The 16,501-nt window shown below is 43.2% G+C and overlaps 1 protein-coding gene across 1 annotated transcript in view; it reads left to right on the forward strand.

Annotated features, from left to right (window-relative positions):
* Nucleotides 1–1,353: 1,353 nt before the first annotated feature.
* LOC112568870 (protein C-ets-1-like) overlaps nucleotides 1,354–16,501 on the forward strand; it is a 62,563-nt gene continuing 47,415 nt past the window's right edge. The window contains exons 1-3 of the mRNA XM_025246383.1: nucleotides 1,354–1,747; nucleotides 1,969–2,080; nucleotides 12,642–12,795. Of these exons, the coding sequence (XP_025102168.1) occupies nucleotides 1,973–2,080; nucleotides 12,642–12,795 (262 nt within the window). The 5' untranslated portion in view covers nucleotides 1,354–1,747; nucleotides 1,969–1,972. The remainder of the gene's footprint in view (nucleotides 1,748–1,968; nucleotides 2,081–12,641; nucleotides 12,796–16,501) is intronic.

Here is a 16,501-nt window from a genome sequence, read left to right on the forward strand (position 1 = left end):
TCGCCCAATCGTGCAGAGGAGACAACCCATCAGCTTGCGCCAGAATTAAGGGAAATAAAAAACTGTTGTAGAGGGTTTAAATGTCTCATGAAAGCTTTCACAGTGTACTTAGCATTTAGACTTTTGGCGGCTCCGCAGGCCCTGCCCCCTATAAACTTCACTGCCTCGACCGCAGAACTCCACACAGGGAACACCAGGGCTGTACAGACCAACACATTGTGTGCACCAGCACATATGCAAAATATCTCACACTGCAGACCAACAACAACAAGCAGAAATTCAATGTAGAGCAAGACATTAATTTTTTTTTAATCCTCCTATACAGCAAGTTACTGAATACCAATTATAAAGTTTCAGAAGGCCACAGATGTTAAAAAAAAACAAAACAACAAAAAAAACACGTGTACATTTTGTGAAATCGTCAGTAGTGTGTCATTGCAATGCTTTCTTTCTCCCAATCTGAGATCCTCTCATGAAAATAATATCTACGGCTTTCGACAAAGATAAACTTGGAAAAAAAAAGGTCTGATAAACGACACGGAAATCACATTGTCTGTTTATAGAGGTGACATTTCGGACTTTTGAGAAGATCGTGACTTCCCGAACAGGATGCCTTTTAAAGGCAAAAAATACAGTCCTATAGTTGTATAAATCATGCAGAAAAAAGAGAAACTATACTGTGCTCATCGGTCTCCCAAAACGTAATTGCTGTCCAGTTCTGGGATCTCACCTGCCCGAAGATGTAAACAACCTTACGTCAAACATGAAAGTAGCACACCTGGCAGTTCAGTGCCACGCAGTAGGGGGGAGCGGGCACGGAGGAAGGGGGAGGAGAGCTGAAGGGAGGGGTTATAAGGGAGGGGGTCTTGGCAGATTTCTCTCCACGACAGCGAGTGTCCGCCCTGCCCAGGTATCCTTCCTATGTCGGTCACACACTGACCGGCATTAGAGACACCCTCAGTCCTAAGACGATTGTGTGGGATAGAACAAGGACAGTCTATCACATCTTTCATTTACATTTCTTACCGCTTGACATGCGAACAATATTACAGTTATTCTAATGCTGCTTTCTGTGTCACAGCCCAGAGGTCAAGAATCATGTAAGTTTGTTGTAATAGTTATATAAACCCTGGCTAAGAGCTCGGTACTGTTTGTCCTCTGCCAGTTGTTACTTTGACTATCTAAACAAGAAATGAGCTAAATAATTTATCTACTCTGTGTTCTAGTTGAAAACTTGAGTGCCTCACGGATAGCTCTTAGCCAGGCCGTGCACAGAAGTCTTGTTTCTGTTACCGCAGGTCAGCTCCGCCCTATGACCCGACCCCACGACATCTCAGCCAATCAGAGCGCAGTTTACTTGTTTCGCCTTGGTCTGTGCGGTTCACACTCCAACAGGTTCGCCTGCGAGAGATCATGAATCGGCCCTTACGCCCTGAGAAAGAAAAGTCAGCAGGAGGGACCGAAAAAAGAAAAGTGCTTCTTTTCTGCGCCCAAACTGTGTGTCCGCGGCGCAAGTGTACCCTGTTTATGTGGCGTGTTTACCACTTTGGACATAGGTGGAGCCTGCACCTCAGTCGATGACCGGCTTTTGCGTTCTTTTCTCGAAGCAAGCAGAGCGGTGCTTTGGTTTAGCAGATCTCTACCGTGGTGCATCGCTTCTTGACCTACTTTCAAGCTTGCATGTAACGGTTCTCTGCAGAGAAGTTGATTAGAACTGGAAGAGACGTCGTTCAGGTGGTTCTCTGCGGTATGTGTTTTTTTTGAATTTATGATTGCTTGCTGTGGGTGGTGTGTGTGTGTGAGAGAGAGCGCTGGTCTGTTGGCGTGTTTGATTCGGATCAATCATAGTCATCGTGGCGTAGGAATTTCTTTCATGATGGCTGCTGAATTGTCTGTTGTCAAGGGTGGGTGCGTTTAGAATTTCTGCCTGAAGTTTTGTTGAATGGCATCTCAAATTTTGAATTCCAGGAGCATGGAACTGGATTTTCTCCAGTCTGATTATACGATGGAGAACGTGGAGTTTTTTGGAGAGCAGAAAATGAAGAGACAATTCCGGGTAGCTTCGATGCTTCTGCCAAAGGTAGGATTAAGCCTCGTTTTCGAGTTCCCTTTGGTTCATTCATAAACTGCTCGTATGTTTTATGAATGGATCACTCTTTTAAGTGTGTCTTTCTTATTTCCACGTATTATGTGATGTGAATCAGGTACCTGTATTCTTAGTTAGGAAGCATTTGGAAGTACCATCTTCGTTGTTTACATCTACATTGCTGTTGTCAGCAGTTTGAGTACGCTCGAAGATCTATTTTTCCTCTCGGGATTAGCCAGCCACACAACTCCTTTCATTCATGTGTTTACATTTAAAGTGTTTTTGCCTGACGTAGCGAATCCTGGTGTATGTGAGGATGCATATATGTATGTACAGAAAGACGGATTTATTCAATGTTTTTATTAGTGTTTTGGCTGTAAATAAAAAAAGCTGTGCTGAGCATATCGGGTTTTTTAAATTGGTATAAATGACCGATATTGCGTTAGCAGAAAACAGGTCTGGAAAATAAAACAGAAGCTAGCCTACTGCTTGCACACAAAACAAAATGGATCAGCGAGGTCAGAACAAATAACATTAACAGTATTTCAAATAAGTGCTGTATTGAAATAGAAGCAGGTGACCATGATGGCAATAGAATATCAATGACTACTTCTTATTAACAAATCATATGTTAAATGCAGGGTTTACTTTCAACACCTTTCACCAACAAGGCCAGCAGTGCACTATAACATTAATAAAAATTGCTTTGAGTGTAAGGGAGTGGGAGAAGCTGCATTGTCAAAACACATGTATTAATCAAAATATTTCAGAACAAAATTATGCTGTTTGTGAGGGGAAGTGTATGCTGCTGTAATGTGAAACCAGTTTTATTTCATGCTGAATACATTTCTGTCAGTGGAGTGCATGAAAGTGTGACAGATATATACTTCTGCCATGTCTTCATTGCTTGAAGTACATGTGATAATAATTCAATATTTCAGAGTGATTTATGATCTTGGAGTAGGGGAAACATACACTGTTGTAATGTGTAGCAAATGTTTTTATCTCATCAACACATTTTAGTGCTGAGGGGTGCATGTGAGAGTAACAGATATGTTGGTACAATGTCTATTCACCTAATCCACCAACAAAAAGAAAAAAAAGGTTTGACAATAAACAGGAACATGACTCTACAGTCCTCTGGCCTATCATATTTCATTCACCTTGCATTAATACCAGACTTGAAATCTGTTCCCTCAGAGAAGATGGTCAATAACCCAGCTACAGTTTTTTAAACGTGAAGCTTATATTTCAACCAGCACAGCTCGCGTTCTCACGATCAGGTATTAATAGCTACCCAAACTAGAAGCACAGAACACTACTAAGATAACTACATCTTTAACACTTTATCCTGGACTGATGAGAAAGAAAGCAGCATAATTATTGTTAGACAATAATTAGTTCTTCTTTTCGCTCGCTGGACCTGGACTATTTACTTTGTAATTTTCACCACAATTGCATTACTATGGAGTGTCTGCTATAGTCAAAATCAGGTCCCAATGTATTAAACACAAGTTATTTTTTTCTGAAATCTTGTTGTTTTAAACAAATCCATAGGAGGTATAACATAATTAACATTTTATATATTTATGTCACATAAAGAAGTAAAATTATATGTAAACTTTATACTTTTACAATACAAATTTTTGTTTTATTTAACAATTTTTTGTGAGCCTTAAAAAAAGTTTTTTTTTAGTTTTGCCTTTTCTGCTCAAGGTTTATTTTATTTTTTTTTTAAAATGTGGGTTGTGTGAATAATATAGTATGGAAATTTGGTAGTTTTATACTGTTTAGTTTTTGTGCTCCAAAAGTAGGTAATTACAAGAAAAAACTTGTATAGGGATTGTATAGAGAAGCTGTTTGTGTGCTTTGGGTGGGGACTAAGAGATAGAGAGGTGGGGACCAGGAGATGCATTTTCTCAAGCTATGTAAGAACTAATAGGGTTTATAACAAGGCTAAAAATAACTTATCTATAGCACCATTTTGTGCTCTGGAAATCAATGGACACTGTGGAGAGATGAAGGCACACATTTGCTTTGCCCGCTGTTTGTTTAAAGCGTTGAAAAATGCAAATAGGCTATTGTGGATTTGTTCTGGCATTGACGACAATCTGTTGCAAATATTTGTCTGTATACTTGGCACATACCTGTAAGCAGACAGGCACATACACATTTGATACCATTTATCCACAGTAGAAGTTGCACATATATACACAGATATTGTGGATATTCAGAAAGAGATCAGCTCAAGGCTGTTAACAGTGTAGTAAAACCCTGCTGTTTAAAGTATGGAGAACTTTTTAAATTGTGTGTGTGTGAGGGAGCGAGACATTTTGGAAAGTTCTTTCTGTACTTCAGATGCAATGAAACATTAATTTTTTATTATACTTCACAAAATCTTTTTGTAAATTTAACTAGAGGAGTAAGGTTTATGAATAGCTGAATCTGTGGGCATTGTAAAGATTGCATGGAATGAAAAAGTTGGGAAGAACAGCTGTAGCGGTAGCATACACAGTGAGCTGTGTGTTTCAATGAGCCGCAATGTCTTCTGATTTAAAAAGTGGTCTTTGCATTCATGTCAACAGGCTCTCTTTTTTCTTTTATTACATTTGTAATCATTTGTTTCCATTCTTTTTTATTGCATGAAGGCACACTTGCTTATTTATCTTACAAAGTATTGAGTGTGTGGATTAGATTGCCGTGTGTAGAAGATAAGGGCATATTCTTCTTAGAACCATAGAATCTGCAGCAATTTGTAGTGAGCACTGTTCACAACACCACTACTTTACTAACTGATGACCCTCAGCAACCCTTCCTACCACTTCTTTAGAGGATTCTTTCATGGATTTCACTGAATGGTGGAATCTTATCTGGATAAAGTTCTTGCTTGTGTTCAGGCACTTGGATAGCTCTAAGCATTTGAACATTTAGTTGATCCTGCCGTGGCTGAACTCTTTCCTGTGAAGCAAACGTTGTGGAAGCCTTCAAGTTTGGGTTTGGGTTTTTTTCAGAGGAGAGGACTGAAGGATTTCTGTTCATAACCAAATAGAGTCTCACTTCTGTGTTCCTTCTTCGTTGGTGCACTGGTATGATGAAATAGCCCATAGCACATGTTGAATATGTGTAAAATTGTGAGCGCGCACGCTTGTGTGCCAGAGAGAATGAGCAAGAAAAGCTGGAATGAAGCCTCCATTTGACAGTGTGGCATTTGCATTGTTTGGAAAAGCTAGAACAAATCCTTTTCCGGTAAATATGAATATGGCCCCACATAGCCGCTAAAGTTTCGGAGATTGTGGTTTTCTCGGAAGAGCTATGTGTGGGGCATACCTGACTTTTTTTTTTTTTTTTTGAGCGCCGCTAAGATACGGATAGAGCAGCGACTGGTGAAGGGAGGTTACTTTCGGGGAGGGTGTGGTTGGGCAAGGACATTGAAGACCAGGAAGGAGAAATTAGATCACAAAAAGGCGGGGAGGGGGAGTTAGGTAGGCGTGGTGGAGAGGGGGGATCTGGAGTGCGCTTGGAGGTTGTTTGCCGAACGCTGGGCAAAGTTTGACTTCGGCGCTAGCCAGGTCGTCGGGCATTTAACTGTGGACCTTACCTTCTGTCTTCGCCCCTTTTTCTCAGGACCATGCGCACCTCTCTATCCCCACCATCCCAGCACCACCTTTGCCACGAGTCCCCTTCCCCCTTCCCTATTTTTAAAATTTTTTTCTTACCCTCTGTGTTTCTTGAGAACAATAGACGCAGTGGACTTTTATTTGTGGTGCAGAAAGTAGTGTTCGTGGTGGTTCGTCACCTGGGACCACATTCTAATGTAGCACAATCGTGGAAATGTTTGTCCATCGTATCAAGTACGACTATGCTTTACTAGAGTGGTACCGTGTTAAAGGTTTATTGTGGTTGTGGTAAGAGAGCAGACTTAAGTGTGATATAGTGGACAAGCTACTGTGATGTAGACATGCTACCCTGCTCGGACAGTGGACGACACTGTAGCTGGCAAATTCTCTGCTGTTGCTGCTGCTGATACAGTGAAAAACAATCTGTCCACTGTAGACGATACATGCATGGTGGGTGACATGATCGGCGAACGGGGGGAACGTGAATGTTCAAAGGTGGCTTGTGTGTTTGTGTGTGTGTGTGCGTGCGCATGTGCACTTTTTTTTGGCGCCATTTATTGTTTTCAACAGTTTTGTTTCATGTATTGTTGCTACAAGTGTGCTGTGCCCCAGCCATTTGCGATCTGTACCAGCAGCTGGCGACCTCTTGGCCTCTGTACGTCCTCCTAAGTTTGATGTTCCTTACTTCTTGACTCTTGAGTTTTCGTCTCTCAAACTTCCGCCAGTGTCTTTGTGCCAGGTATTTACCTCCTGAACATTTATGACTTTGTGTTTTTGTTTTTTGTTGATTGCGCTTCTCAGTCAGATGACTTTTTCTGCAGATATTTTAACGAAGTCGCTCAGAATCAAAAATTTATATAAAGGAATCCTAGCTTGCTTGCACTTTACAGTAATTAATTCAGGAAGACATATTAGTAATGAAGCTGCTCAACAAATCTGCAACCTCAAAACCAAATCTCTTTTTTCTTTCGTACTTTCCGCTACAAAGCCCTCGGTTTTTGTTTCTCTCTCACAGAGAACTGTGTTCAGATTTTATTTTGAAATGAAACTATGTCCACACTGTACAGTGTCGCTGTTCTGCTAAATGTTTGAACAGCCATCAGAGTCTTGCTTTACAAAAAGCGTGCTTCTGCAGAGACGCACGCTCACGAACACACGCATGAACACACGCACGCCTTATAGAGTAAGAAAACGAGGGAAACGGGAGTTTTGGCGAAGAGGGTGCGGGGGTGATGCCAGTTGCCAGAGAACGGCAGCGGCGCTTTTAATTGGCTTTCTCTTCAGTAATCTCGAGTACAGCACCGTGGCTTGGGGGTCAGGTCGGAAGAAGTTAACAGAGGGGAGCGCTCGAGTCTTCAAGAGGGCAAGGCCGACTGGGACTGGGTCAAACCTACCAAACCGCATTGTTTATAGAGATGCTGTCACGACCGCTCAGCCTCCAGGCAGCACCCCGTGGTACAGCCTCGTGTACATAGATTGAAACTGCTTTAGTGAACTGCCAGTAATTGCCAAGAGTTGAGATGCGCCTGCAGGATTGAAGTAGGAAAAGATTGTTCTTATTGATTAGTGTGGCTTCCTTGCAGCAGTAGCCAGTCTGTCTCTTCTTTTTTCTCTCTTTCCATCACATGCACACACACACAATCACAGCTAACTTCATTTAATTTTCTTCCTATACACCGGAGTTTTCCACGAGTCCCAGAGGTTAATAACTCTGTCTCCCCGGGCCACTTTAAGAAATTGTTTTCAAGTGATTGCTTTTTTCCCACCTACTTATTTCACTTATCGGTATAGAAATCGCTTTAAAACTGGCGACTTCCCCTACCCCTTCCCCTCATCTTCCTCGTCCTTCTCTGTTTCTATTCTTCCACATCCCCTGTCCTTTTCCTCCGCACCCCTACCATGCCTCATTTCTCGGCGTAGCACGTTGCTTATAGACGCCAGCCTCACTTAAGATAGCAACAGATAAGGTCTGAAGCACGGGTGCGCGCGCATACGTGTGCCTGCATCTTACACTACAACCATTTACTTTTAATTTCGTCTCCACGGAAACCCTTTTTCTCCATTTATTCATTTTGATCATAAGACGAATTAGTGATAATTGCACGCGGCAGTTTAATTTTCCAGCAAAAGTGTCTTAATGCTAATGTGCGGACAGTTCCAAAGTTTCCAAGTATTGGTGGCGGGGGAGACTGCTCCTTAAAAACAAGGGGAGTGTTTTGTTTTGTTTTACTCTTTCTTACCCGCAGTTTTGTGGAGTCAGCCTTTTTTTGTGTGCACAATGTCCTGAAGGACATCCAGGACTTTAAAAAAATTAATTTCGCATGGAAAGGAAGTAGTGCCCCTGAGGAGCATAACAATGTGACAAAGATATTTGTCTTTGCCAGATCATGGACATATACTTTTTAAATTATTTTTTCACTACAACACGCCATTTTCAGCGAATAAGTTTAGGTCAGCAACTACCCACGCCCTTCAAAACTTTCCCTCCCTCTCTTTCTTTTTTTTTATTTTTCTCTTCCCCCTTGGTGTGTGATGCTCTCCCCCATCCCCACGCACACACACAGTTTTGCAGCTTGAGCGAGGGCGGACAAGACTGTGTTTGTCGCTGGCAAATTGTGTCCCCTTGGCAGAACATGGGCAGAGAAGAAAGCATTGCGACAGGAATACCCAAATACACACCTCCTACCTCACCAGCAACGCTCTCCGCCCTCCACCACCACCCACCCTTGCCATCATTTTCTCCTTGCTTTGAGGTCTCTGTGCCCTCTGCACATACCTGCAGATTCTCTTCCCATAGCATTTTGCTGCAGTCTTCCTGTTCTTGTTCAGTCAACAGTCTTGTGCAATGAGTAATAGGCTGGTTGTGCTGAGTGCAGTTGTTTTTCTGTTATTTTTTCTGTCTTTCTTTGTCGCCTGCTGTTACCGGAATCAGAATTTGGCGAAAGTGGAGAAGGGGTGCATACACGTTTGTGCAGAACGAGTGCTTGTAGACATAGAGGAATATGATATTTGTAGGTTTGTCTCTTCTGATACATGTTCTTAAATGCGTTCGCAGTTTGTTGCTAAACTAACTATTCATAAGCTGATGACTGTTGCGATGCTTAGTGGAACCGCTAAAAATAGCTACCGTGGCCATCATGCTCACAGACAAATAAGGGCAGCAGAATTGTTTGTAGATACAATCTTGTGTTTGTGATTGCTTCGATTTGTGTTTTTGACATTGTATTATTACGCACAGCAATCCTTTACATCACTGCTGTGATTGTTGGTCCTCGTGTCAAACAATACTTTGGGGCGACATTGTTCTTTTACAACCTGAATTTCACACAGAATACAATTCCATCAAGCTTCCCTCTTAATTGGAGAACAACATTTCAGCAACGAAAGTCTTTGTTGCCTTCACAAATACAAGAGTGTAGAGCTCCTTTTTTTTTTGCCCCCATTTTGAACACACCCAATGCCACCCCTATTCCTACCCAATCACCCTCCGCCTTCCCCCTCCCAAAGATCACTCTTTCACATTGTACAAAAGTGTGAAAAAGGGAGGTAAGTGATCGACTGCTGTGTAACATGCACGAACAGTCGAACTGCGCTCAGTTATCTCAACATGTGTCAAACCTGCGCTCCTCTGTCACCCCGCCCCAACCTCTCTAAAGTCTCCACTTCTTGGCAGGTTTCTAGTAAGCCTACTTTTTTGTCATTTATTGGAGACAAATCCGCTCTTTATCACAGCTTATACACGTGTTCAACTGCCTTTTTTTTTTTTTTGATTACGCCTTTGTAAACCAGAGTCTCCTTAAAACCAGACAAAGCTGAGAGGAACGACACACGCCATGACATGTCTTCTTCGAACTGGCTAACCTGAACTGACGATTAGTTAATGTTATAAACACAAACTCATTATGTTTGTCCCAGCTGTGAAGCATAATGTTTTCAAGCAAGGAGGAGTTTTTTGTTCTCGAGCTGATAAACGATAATGCCATCATTGTGCTAACGGCTGTGCGCCGTTACGTGATTGTGACGTCGACGGGTGACAGAAGCCGTTGTGAGGGCCTGAGGGGTATAGGGAGTGCCGAGAGTGTGTGTGGGGAGCTCTTTCAAATGTGTTTTGTGGCTTTGTGGTGGTAGTGAAGAATGTGTGAAAGTGGGTTAATTTCTTGAAAACCCGTGTTTGCGCCTGCGGGAAATTTGATGTAAGATTTCAGATAGCGCATGTGTTCCTGAATTCCGGACATGGGAGGATTTACTTCACACGTCATTTTGTTTTCTTTCTTTTTTTTTTTTTTAATTTCAGAACTTGATGGACGTGACAATTTTTCGTTTTAAAGCAGGGCTTGGTAAACTTGTAAACATTATTACTGTCAGATTATAGGATGTGGGATTGGTTGGCAGATTTAGGACGACAGTTGGAGACCATCAGATAATTGTGCATTAAATTTGTTCGTTGAAGAAAAAGCATCATAGATAACTGGGCCTTATTTTATCATATTCATTGTCATGGCTGTCATTAGTAGTCAGCGCTGTCAATAAAAGTGAGACTGTTTTTGTTCTAGGATAACCGACAACTAGAAACAAAGAAAATTCTTGTTCCTAACTTATTCAGAAGGGATTGAGGGAAAAGTAGGGTTACTTTTAAGAAGAACATTTTTTTTCTCATTTTAAAAAGCAACCGCTTTGAAAAGTTCGGTTGTGTGTGTGCGCGCGCGCGTTCGTGTTTATATACGTGCGTGTGAACACGCTTGTTACATTTGGCATATATCTTCAACTCATCTGTATCTTTGCATATCATAGAGAAGTTAATCTGAACAGACGAGAGCGAGTCTTAGTTCTACGAAGATTACACTCCTCGTCGCTGCGTTCCTCAGTTACCTACAACGCGCGTGCGTCGGGCGTGAAATGATGATGACCCGGGACGGTGTCGCCGGTGACCGTGGCTGTGACAAGCACTCTAGCGGCGTTAAGGGGAGATCACTCTCTTGAGCTGGCAGCCAGGTGGCGCTGCAGTCACGCGCCGCCATGTCTGTTGTCGTCTGCCATCGCCTTGTCGAAAATCAAAAGGGTGTGGCTTAGAGAGATACAGTGAAGTGTGGTCACCAGTGAAATATGGATGAAAAAAAAAAGTGGAACTAAACTGCTTCATCTGGATCTCGCTTGTATTTATCGCTGTTCTTCTCTCACTCGTACGTCAATCCTTTGCAAAATCACTATGGCGGAATTACTTGGTAAAATTAGATCTACTATTTCCTGTGAGACCGTCGAGTTCATTCTCATTTCTGTTGATTAATGTTCAGCTGTTGGCTATAACAGCATCTGAAAACTTGGATATGCTTAGAAACAAAACGCAGTGAGGTTGCAGTTGATTATAATTTCGGAATCCGCCGGCAGGTGCCGCTCCCTTCCCCCACCTGCGTATGATTGGGTTGCCGAGGTGAGAGAAAATGATTATATACACTCATAGTTCATATCGCGGCTCATTAGTTCAGTGGTTAATAGGGGGAATGCATGGGCAGGTGTGTCTGACCTGTGACTTATTCAGATAATAAAGGTTGAGTAAAGTTGAATATACTAATCCGTACAAGCTTAGGTATAAATAGAGATGGACATCCTGGCAGCATGGCTTTGCAGTTCATTAAGAAAACTTCAAGTTTAATGGCTCAACATTAAGAAATCGGATTGACGGACAGAAGCTCCTTCTGTGTACTTGCTAAAATGTTATAATTGTATACAAAGTTCAAAAGCAGGATCTAACAAATTTAAAAAAAAAAAAGAGAGAGAGGCTTTGCAATGCTCACAGACCCCCGTCCCGTCTTTTGATTGACTTTGCACCTTGCAGACAAAAAACATCTGGATAATTGATCTTGGTGTGAGTGTGAGAGAGAGAGACAGAGAGGCCCTCGTGGCTGGCGTTTGTAAAGTGCAAAGACCGTATTAGCACCACAAAACCGTTGATCAGGTTAGCAGGCGGTCGTGATTCGTGTAACGGGTGCGAGTTCCAAGTTATGCTTTCATGATCTAATAGCCGACATCCTGGTCATTGTCAGACCGCACAAAATTGAAATTTGTGAAAATGGTCAGAGCTAACAGCTTCGTGACGGAACGAGCCTTGATGAGCGGCGTACATTTTCTGTCTTTCTTGCCAGCAGATCTTTACATAAAATAGATGCGTATACCGAGCATCGTGTGTCTGCTTTCAATCAAAGGTGAATCTGGAAACGATGTCTGAATGCCGATTAGTTTTTGTTACCGGTTTGCGATAAAATGGTTGTAGGAATGTTACAAAAGAGGTTTCTGACATGTAAATTAGAAGACTTGGTTTTAGTGTTGTTTCCTAATACGTGTAAGATTACTTGGAAAAACACTGCCTGTAATGTTTTTCTTTATGCAAGCATGAGAGCAGGTATGGGAAGTCGTGCAGCAACCTTACCTTGTTGCCATCTATCACTGCTGCTTGTGTGACACAGAGAGAAATAGGTCTTGCAAGGATGTAGACTTTTTGTGGACTTTAAGACGTTGAAGTGATCAAAGCGTTTCATGAATCACCGAGACAAAAATGGACTAAAACAAAATGAAAACATCCTGTCATTACTACTTTTATATAAACACTCAAAAATTCAGACTGAACGCAGTTTGGATGGGGGCGAGACAAGTGGGAGTGGTGTGGTGGTGGTCGTGGTGGTGGTGGGGTGCGCACCCACGGCGTGGTTGGTTGGAAACGGGTGAACGTGTTGAGGCTCACCTTCCTCCTCCGTCTTCCCTTCCAAACTAGCAAAAATGATAGATCCATTTAGAAACATTATTATAGACTGGCAGAAAACCAAGCTTGCGGGTTTTGTTGATTTTTTTTTTTAATGGCGACGGTGGCCATCACGGTTGACATTAAATTAGCAGATGGCACGCAACTATGCACGATGGTGATTGGCTTCTCTTCTTGTTTGCAGGTAGCATGCGAGCAGCCTTACGATGCGGAGACCACTCTGAAGGACCCAACCCCCGTCAACTTCCTTCTTCCCTCATCCGACGACCACGACGACCGGCGGGTGCCCAGCATGCAGAAGGTGCCATCCCTGTCGGACTTGTCCGAGGAGAGTCTTGGTGAGTACTTGAGCTCCTTCGGAAAGAATGTCTTCTGAATTGTCTCCCATTCTCTATGTCTCGTTGCCCTCACTCCCACTCTCATGATGATTTCTTTTTATTTTTTCTTCCACTCATAGGTATATATATATAATGTGCTTCTTTCAGTTTCCATGTCTGATGAAATACCACAGAGTTTTAGTGCGCTCTGATTTCTCAACAGCCAGCGTTCAAAAAGTCGGTGACAACTCTCCGTGCGTTCCGACAGAAAGGCAGGCAGATAAGAGATGATTGCTCTTCAGTCCCTGCCTGAAGTATCTGTCTATGTCATCCTTTTCCCGCACACGAACAGAGAAGTGTGCGTGCACTTGCATACGCACGGACGAAGATAGCTAGAAGAGTAGGAGGGGTATGGGGGGAAGACAACATACCTGGCCGAAGTGTCGATAGCAGAGAAAGCTAAACACGGATGGGAGAACAGAACGACATGCCATGTTTTCCCAGTGAGCACAGAAGCTGTTCACATCTTTAAAAAGTCTGGGTTTGTTGCACATTGCTGGGGATGGCTGATAACAGAATCGTGCTGTGAGAAGTTGGGTACAGAAATGCATGTGCATTCAGAGATGACTTTCATCTGTCTGGAGGTGAAATGCGATAAAGGGCAAGAGATGACTCGATGTCCTGCTGCGTGCTTTGAGCGTTAAGTCGCAAGTGGATCGTTTCTCCGCTGCCGGCAGGGGGCTGATGGACAGAGCGAGATAGAGAGGGTCTGTGTTCTGCCTCGTATTTCAGTCTGTCGCTGAAAATCAAAACACTAATCAAAAGTTCGGTTGCTCGTCATGTTCTTTATCCTGCATTGTTATCTTACGACCGGCCAAGCCTCGGTTTATCCCAATCGCAATGACAGGAGTTCTAGGAACATTCACAGACCGTTCCTCGCGTTGTAATTCTAGCTCTGTGCCTTTCTGTCTTCAGTGGCTGGAAGACACGACAATGCCGCATTTCTTTTCTAATTAATGTCAGCAGCAGCAGCAGGGGGTGATGGACTGAGAAGCATCAACAGTGCTATTATGGCCAAGAGTGCGCGGAGGTCAAGAAACCTTTAGGAGGCTAATGTAGAACGTGACTTCAGTGTTTATTTCTGGTCACTGGTCGCTTTCCAAGTCCATTGTGGTTGCTTGTAGTAGGTATGGAATTGCAGCGTGGGGTAGGGGATAGCCTTTCTGCAGGGGTGGGTGAGGTAAAAAGATCATAGCAGACCCAAGCAGCCAACAAACAGACACCATCAATAAACAGTTCGACCAAAGAAATGGACTCTAGTAACAAACAAACAAGACAATAACAGACCCCAGCATCAAACAAAATAAACTCAAGAGATAAGAACCTGTATGTAAGGGCAGCAGAGGATATTGGTGGGTGGTTTTTTTTTTTTGGAGGGGAGGGGGGGGAGCGGAAGAAAACCTGGAGACATGAATGGGGAAAGAGTATTTATAGATCGTCTGTAGGCATCGCCTGTGGTCTGGTTCTTGTCGCATGGAAGGGTGGAGGTGGAGTTGGGGGAGGAAGGCAGAAAGCATCCCTGGATTGAAGACCCTTCTGTCTTCCATCTCTGGTAGGTTATAGAAGAGCAGAAGGAGGGAGAAGAAAAGAAAGTTAGATCCCTAATGATGCGGTGGTCTGTCTACTTTAAGATGGTAGCTACCAACTGTCGTGATTGATGGTAGCCGTAGGAGCCTTAGGTCTCAGAGAAACGACACCCGGTACTTGCCAAGGCATTGCTCAGCAGCAGGTGCTGACAACTGTTTATTTAAATTAATGACATAAGACTCAGTGATGGCAACATTCAAGAATTGTCGGTGTTCAGCTGCTCTTGCAAGTCAAGAAGTACAAGAGGCAGATGTAGCGTGTTCAGCCACTATGTCACGTGGTCAAGCTGACGAACTCACAGAGAGAAGGACTCATGGTTGTAAGACTTCATCTCATTCTCCACACCCCTAATTAATATCACCGTCATTGTTTTTATCTCTTCTTGCGCAAAGCGATTTTGTGATTTTGTCCGAGTTGATCGACTTATTGCTCCCCCTTTCGCATGATGGGACAACCCCGAATGAGTGGGCATGGCGGGAAGTGGTCACCGACCTCATAATAACACCCTGGTCGCATCTAAAAATATCATGCGCAGGCAAGGGGCGAGACATTCTTGTGTAAGTAAAGCAAAACTAAACAGAAGAAACCTGCCGTCCAGCCGCGAGATTTCTCCAAGGGGAGTTTACTCTCGAGGGCCGCTCTGTGTGCTCGTTGCTGGCCAAAACGGCACATGGCGCTGCTCACTGTGGTCGGCTTTGTTGGCCTGCGCCGGGTCCGACCATGGCCCGACAAACTGCAGCCTCTATCCCCGTAAGGAACGGCCTCCTGTGGCGGAGTTTGCTGTCTCCCCACTCATCCACGCCCTTTGGTTTTGACCTTGACCCACTGCCCCCCTCACTCGACTAACTCTCAATAAAGATTAGCTCTAATTTTCTTTTCTTTCTTTTATTTCATAGGTAACATTACAGCGTTTCAAAAGCTAGTTTTTAATTATTTATTTTGAGGTAATATCACGATTTGTAATATCATTTGTCATCTTTTTAGTGTCCTGATACTTTGTTTCGGTGATGTTTTTTTCTTTTCCTCTCTCCCAACCTTGACTGTTTACCGAAGATAGTCTCCCTTGGTTTCTCCATGCATTTTAACTGTTAAAATGTTTCTCGCCGTGATATAAGTTTTTTGTTGTTGTTGTTGTTTTTTTTTTTTGGTTTGTTTGTTTGTTGTTGTTTTTTTGAGGATTGGTCTTCAAGTTTAGCTTTTCTTCACTCAACAGTCAGCAATGAAGGCGAGAGAACTGAGCACTCGTCATAGGGGAGGAAGAGTGGCGAAGTGATTTTCGCTCTCTGCTGAAGGGAACCTTTTAGTACTGGGAGGCACTGTTGGTGGCAGTAGTATTATCGCCGTTTTCACCACAGTATTGCTGATCCTCTTTGTTGTTGCCGACGAAGGTAAACGAGGTTTACACCATACCGCCGCCATCTCTGTCCGACAGACTCCTTCTCTGCAGTATCTCAAGTTTGTATTCGCGTTACTCTTCCTTTTTTTTTTTTTTTTTTTTTCATTTTTGCTCTGAATTCATTTTCTCTTTTTCTCCTTTGCACTGAGTGAGTGAGAGAGGAGAGGAGGGTATGGTGTAGTTGTAGTGCTCACGTGTGTGCTCAGTGTTTTTACAACCCCGCTATTTGGTCATTCCGCGCCACCTGCAGCAATCTTAGCCATGTGTCACACCTGTGAGAGGCAGGAGAAGGGGTCAAGGTAGGTTTGCTTGCTGGGACCGTGGCGGACGTCTGTGCGGGAAAGGTTGCAGGAGGAATCCGGACAGCTGTGTTCGTATCTGAGATCACACGAAGGCTATGAACACCTGCCTCTTGCGTCCCTACAGGGGCAGTGGAACAGATGAAGAGGGGTGATGCTGTGTGTTCCCGAGATGTTTTCAGATTTCTTCTCTGGCTTTTTTTGTGTCTGTCTCTTACTTTCTCCCAACCTTTATCACTCCTTCTCTGTGTTGTTAATTTAGTATCATTTTGTGGTTGCTGTAGATAAGCATCAGATTTGTAAAACTCGGTGTTACGAATCATTAGTTTATCAGCAATTTGATCTTTCAGGATTGACCGCACCGCTTTCATTTTTTGTTGTTTGA

The sequence above is a fragment of the Pomacea canaliculata genome, linkage group LG7, assembly GCF_003073045.1.
Source record: "Pomacea canaliculata isolate SZHN2017 linkage group LG7, ASM307304v1, whole genome shotgun sequence".
Classification (NCBI taxonomy): domain Eukaryota; kingdom Metazoa; phylum Mollusca; class Gastropoda; order Architaenioglossa; family Ampullariidae; genus Pomacea; species Pomacea canaliculata.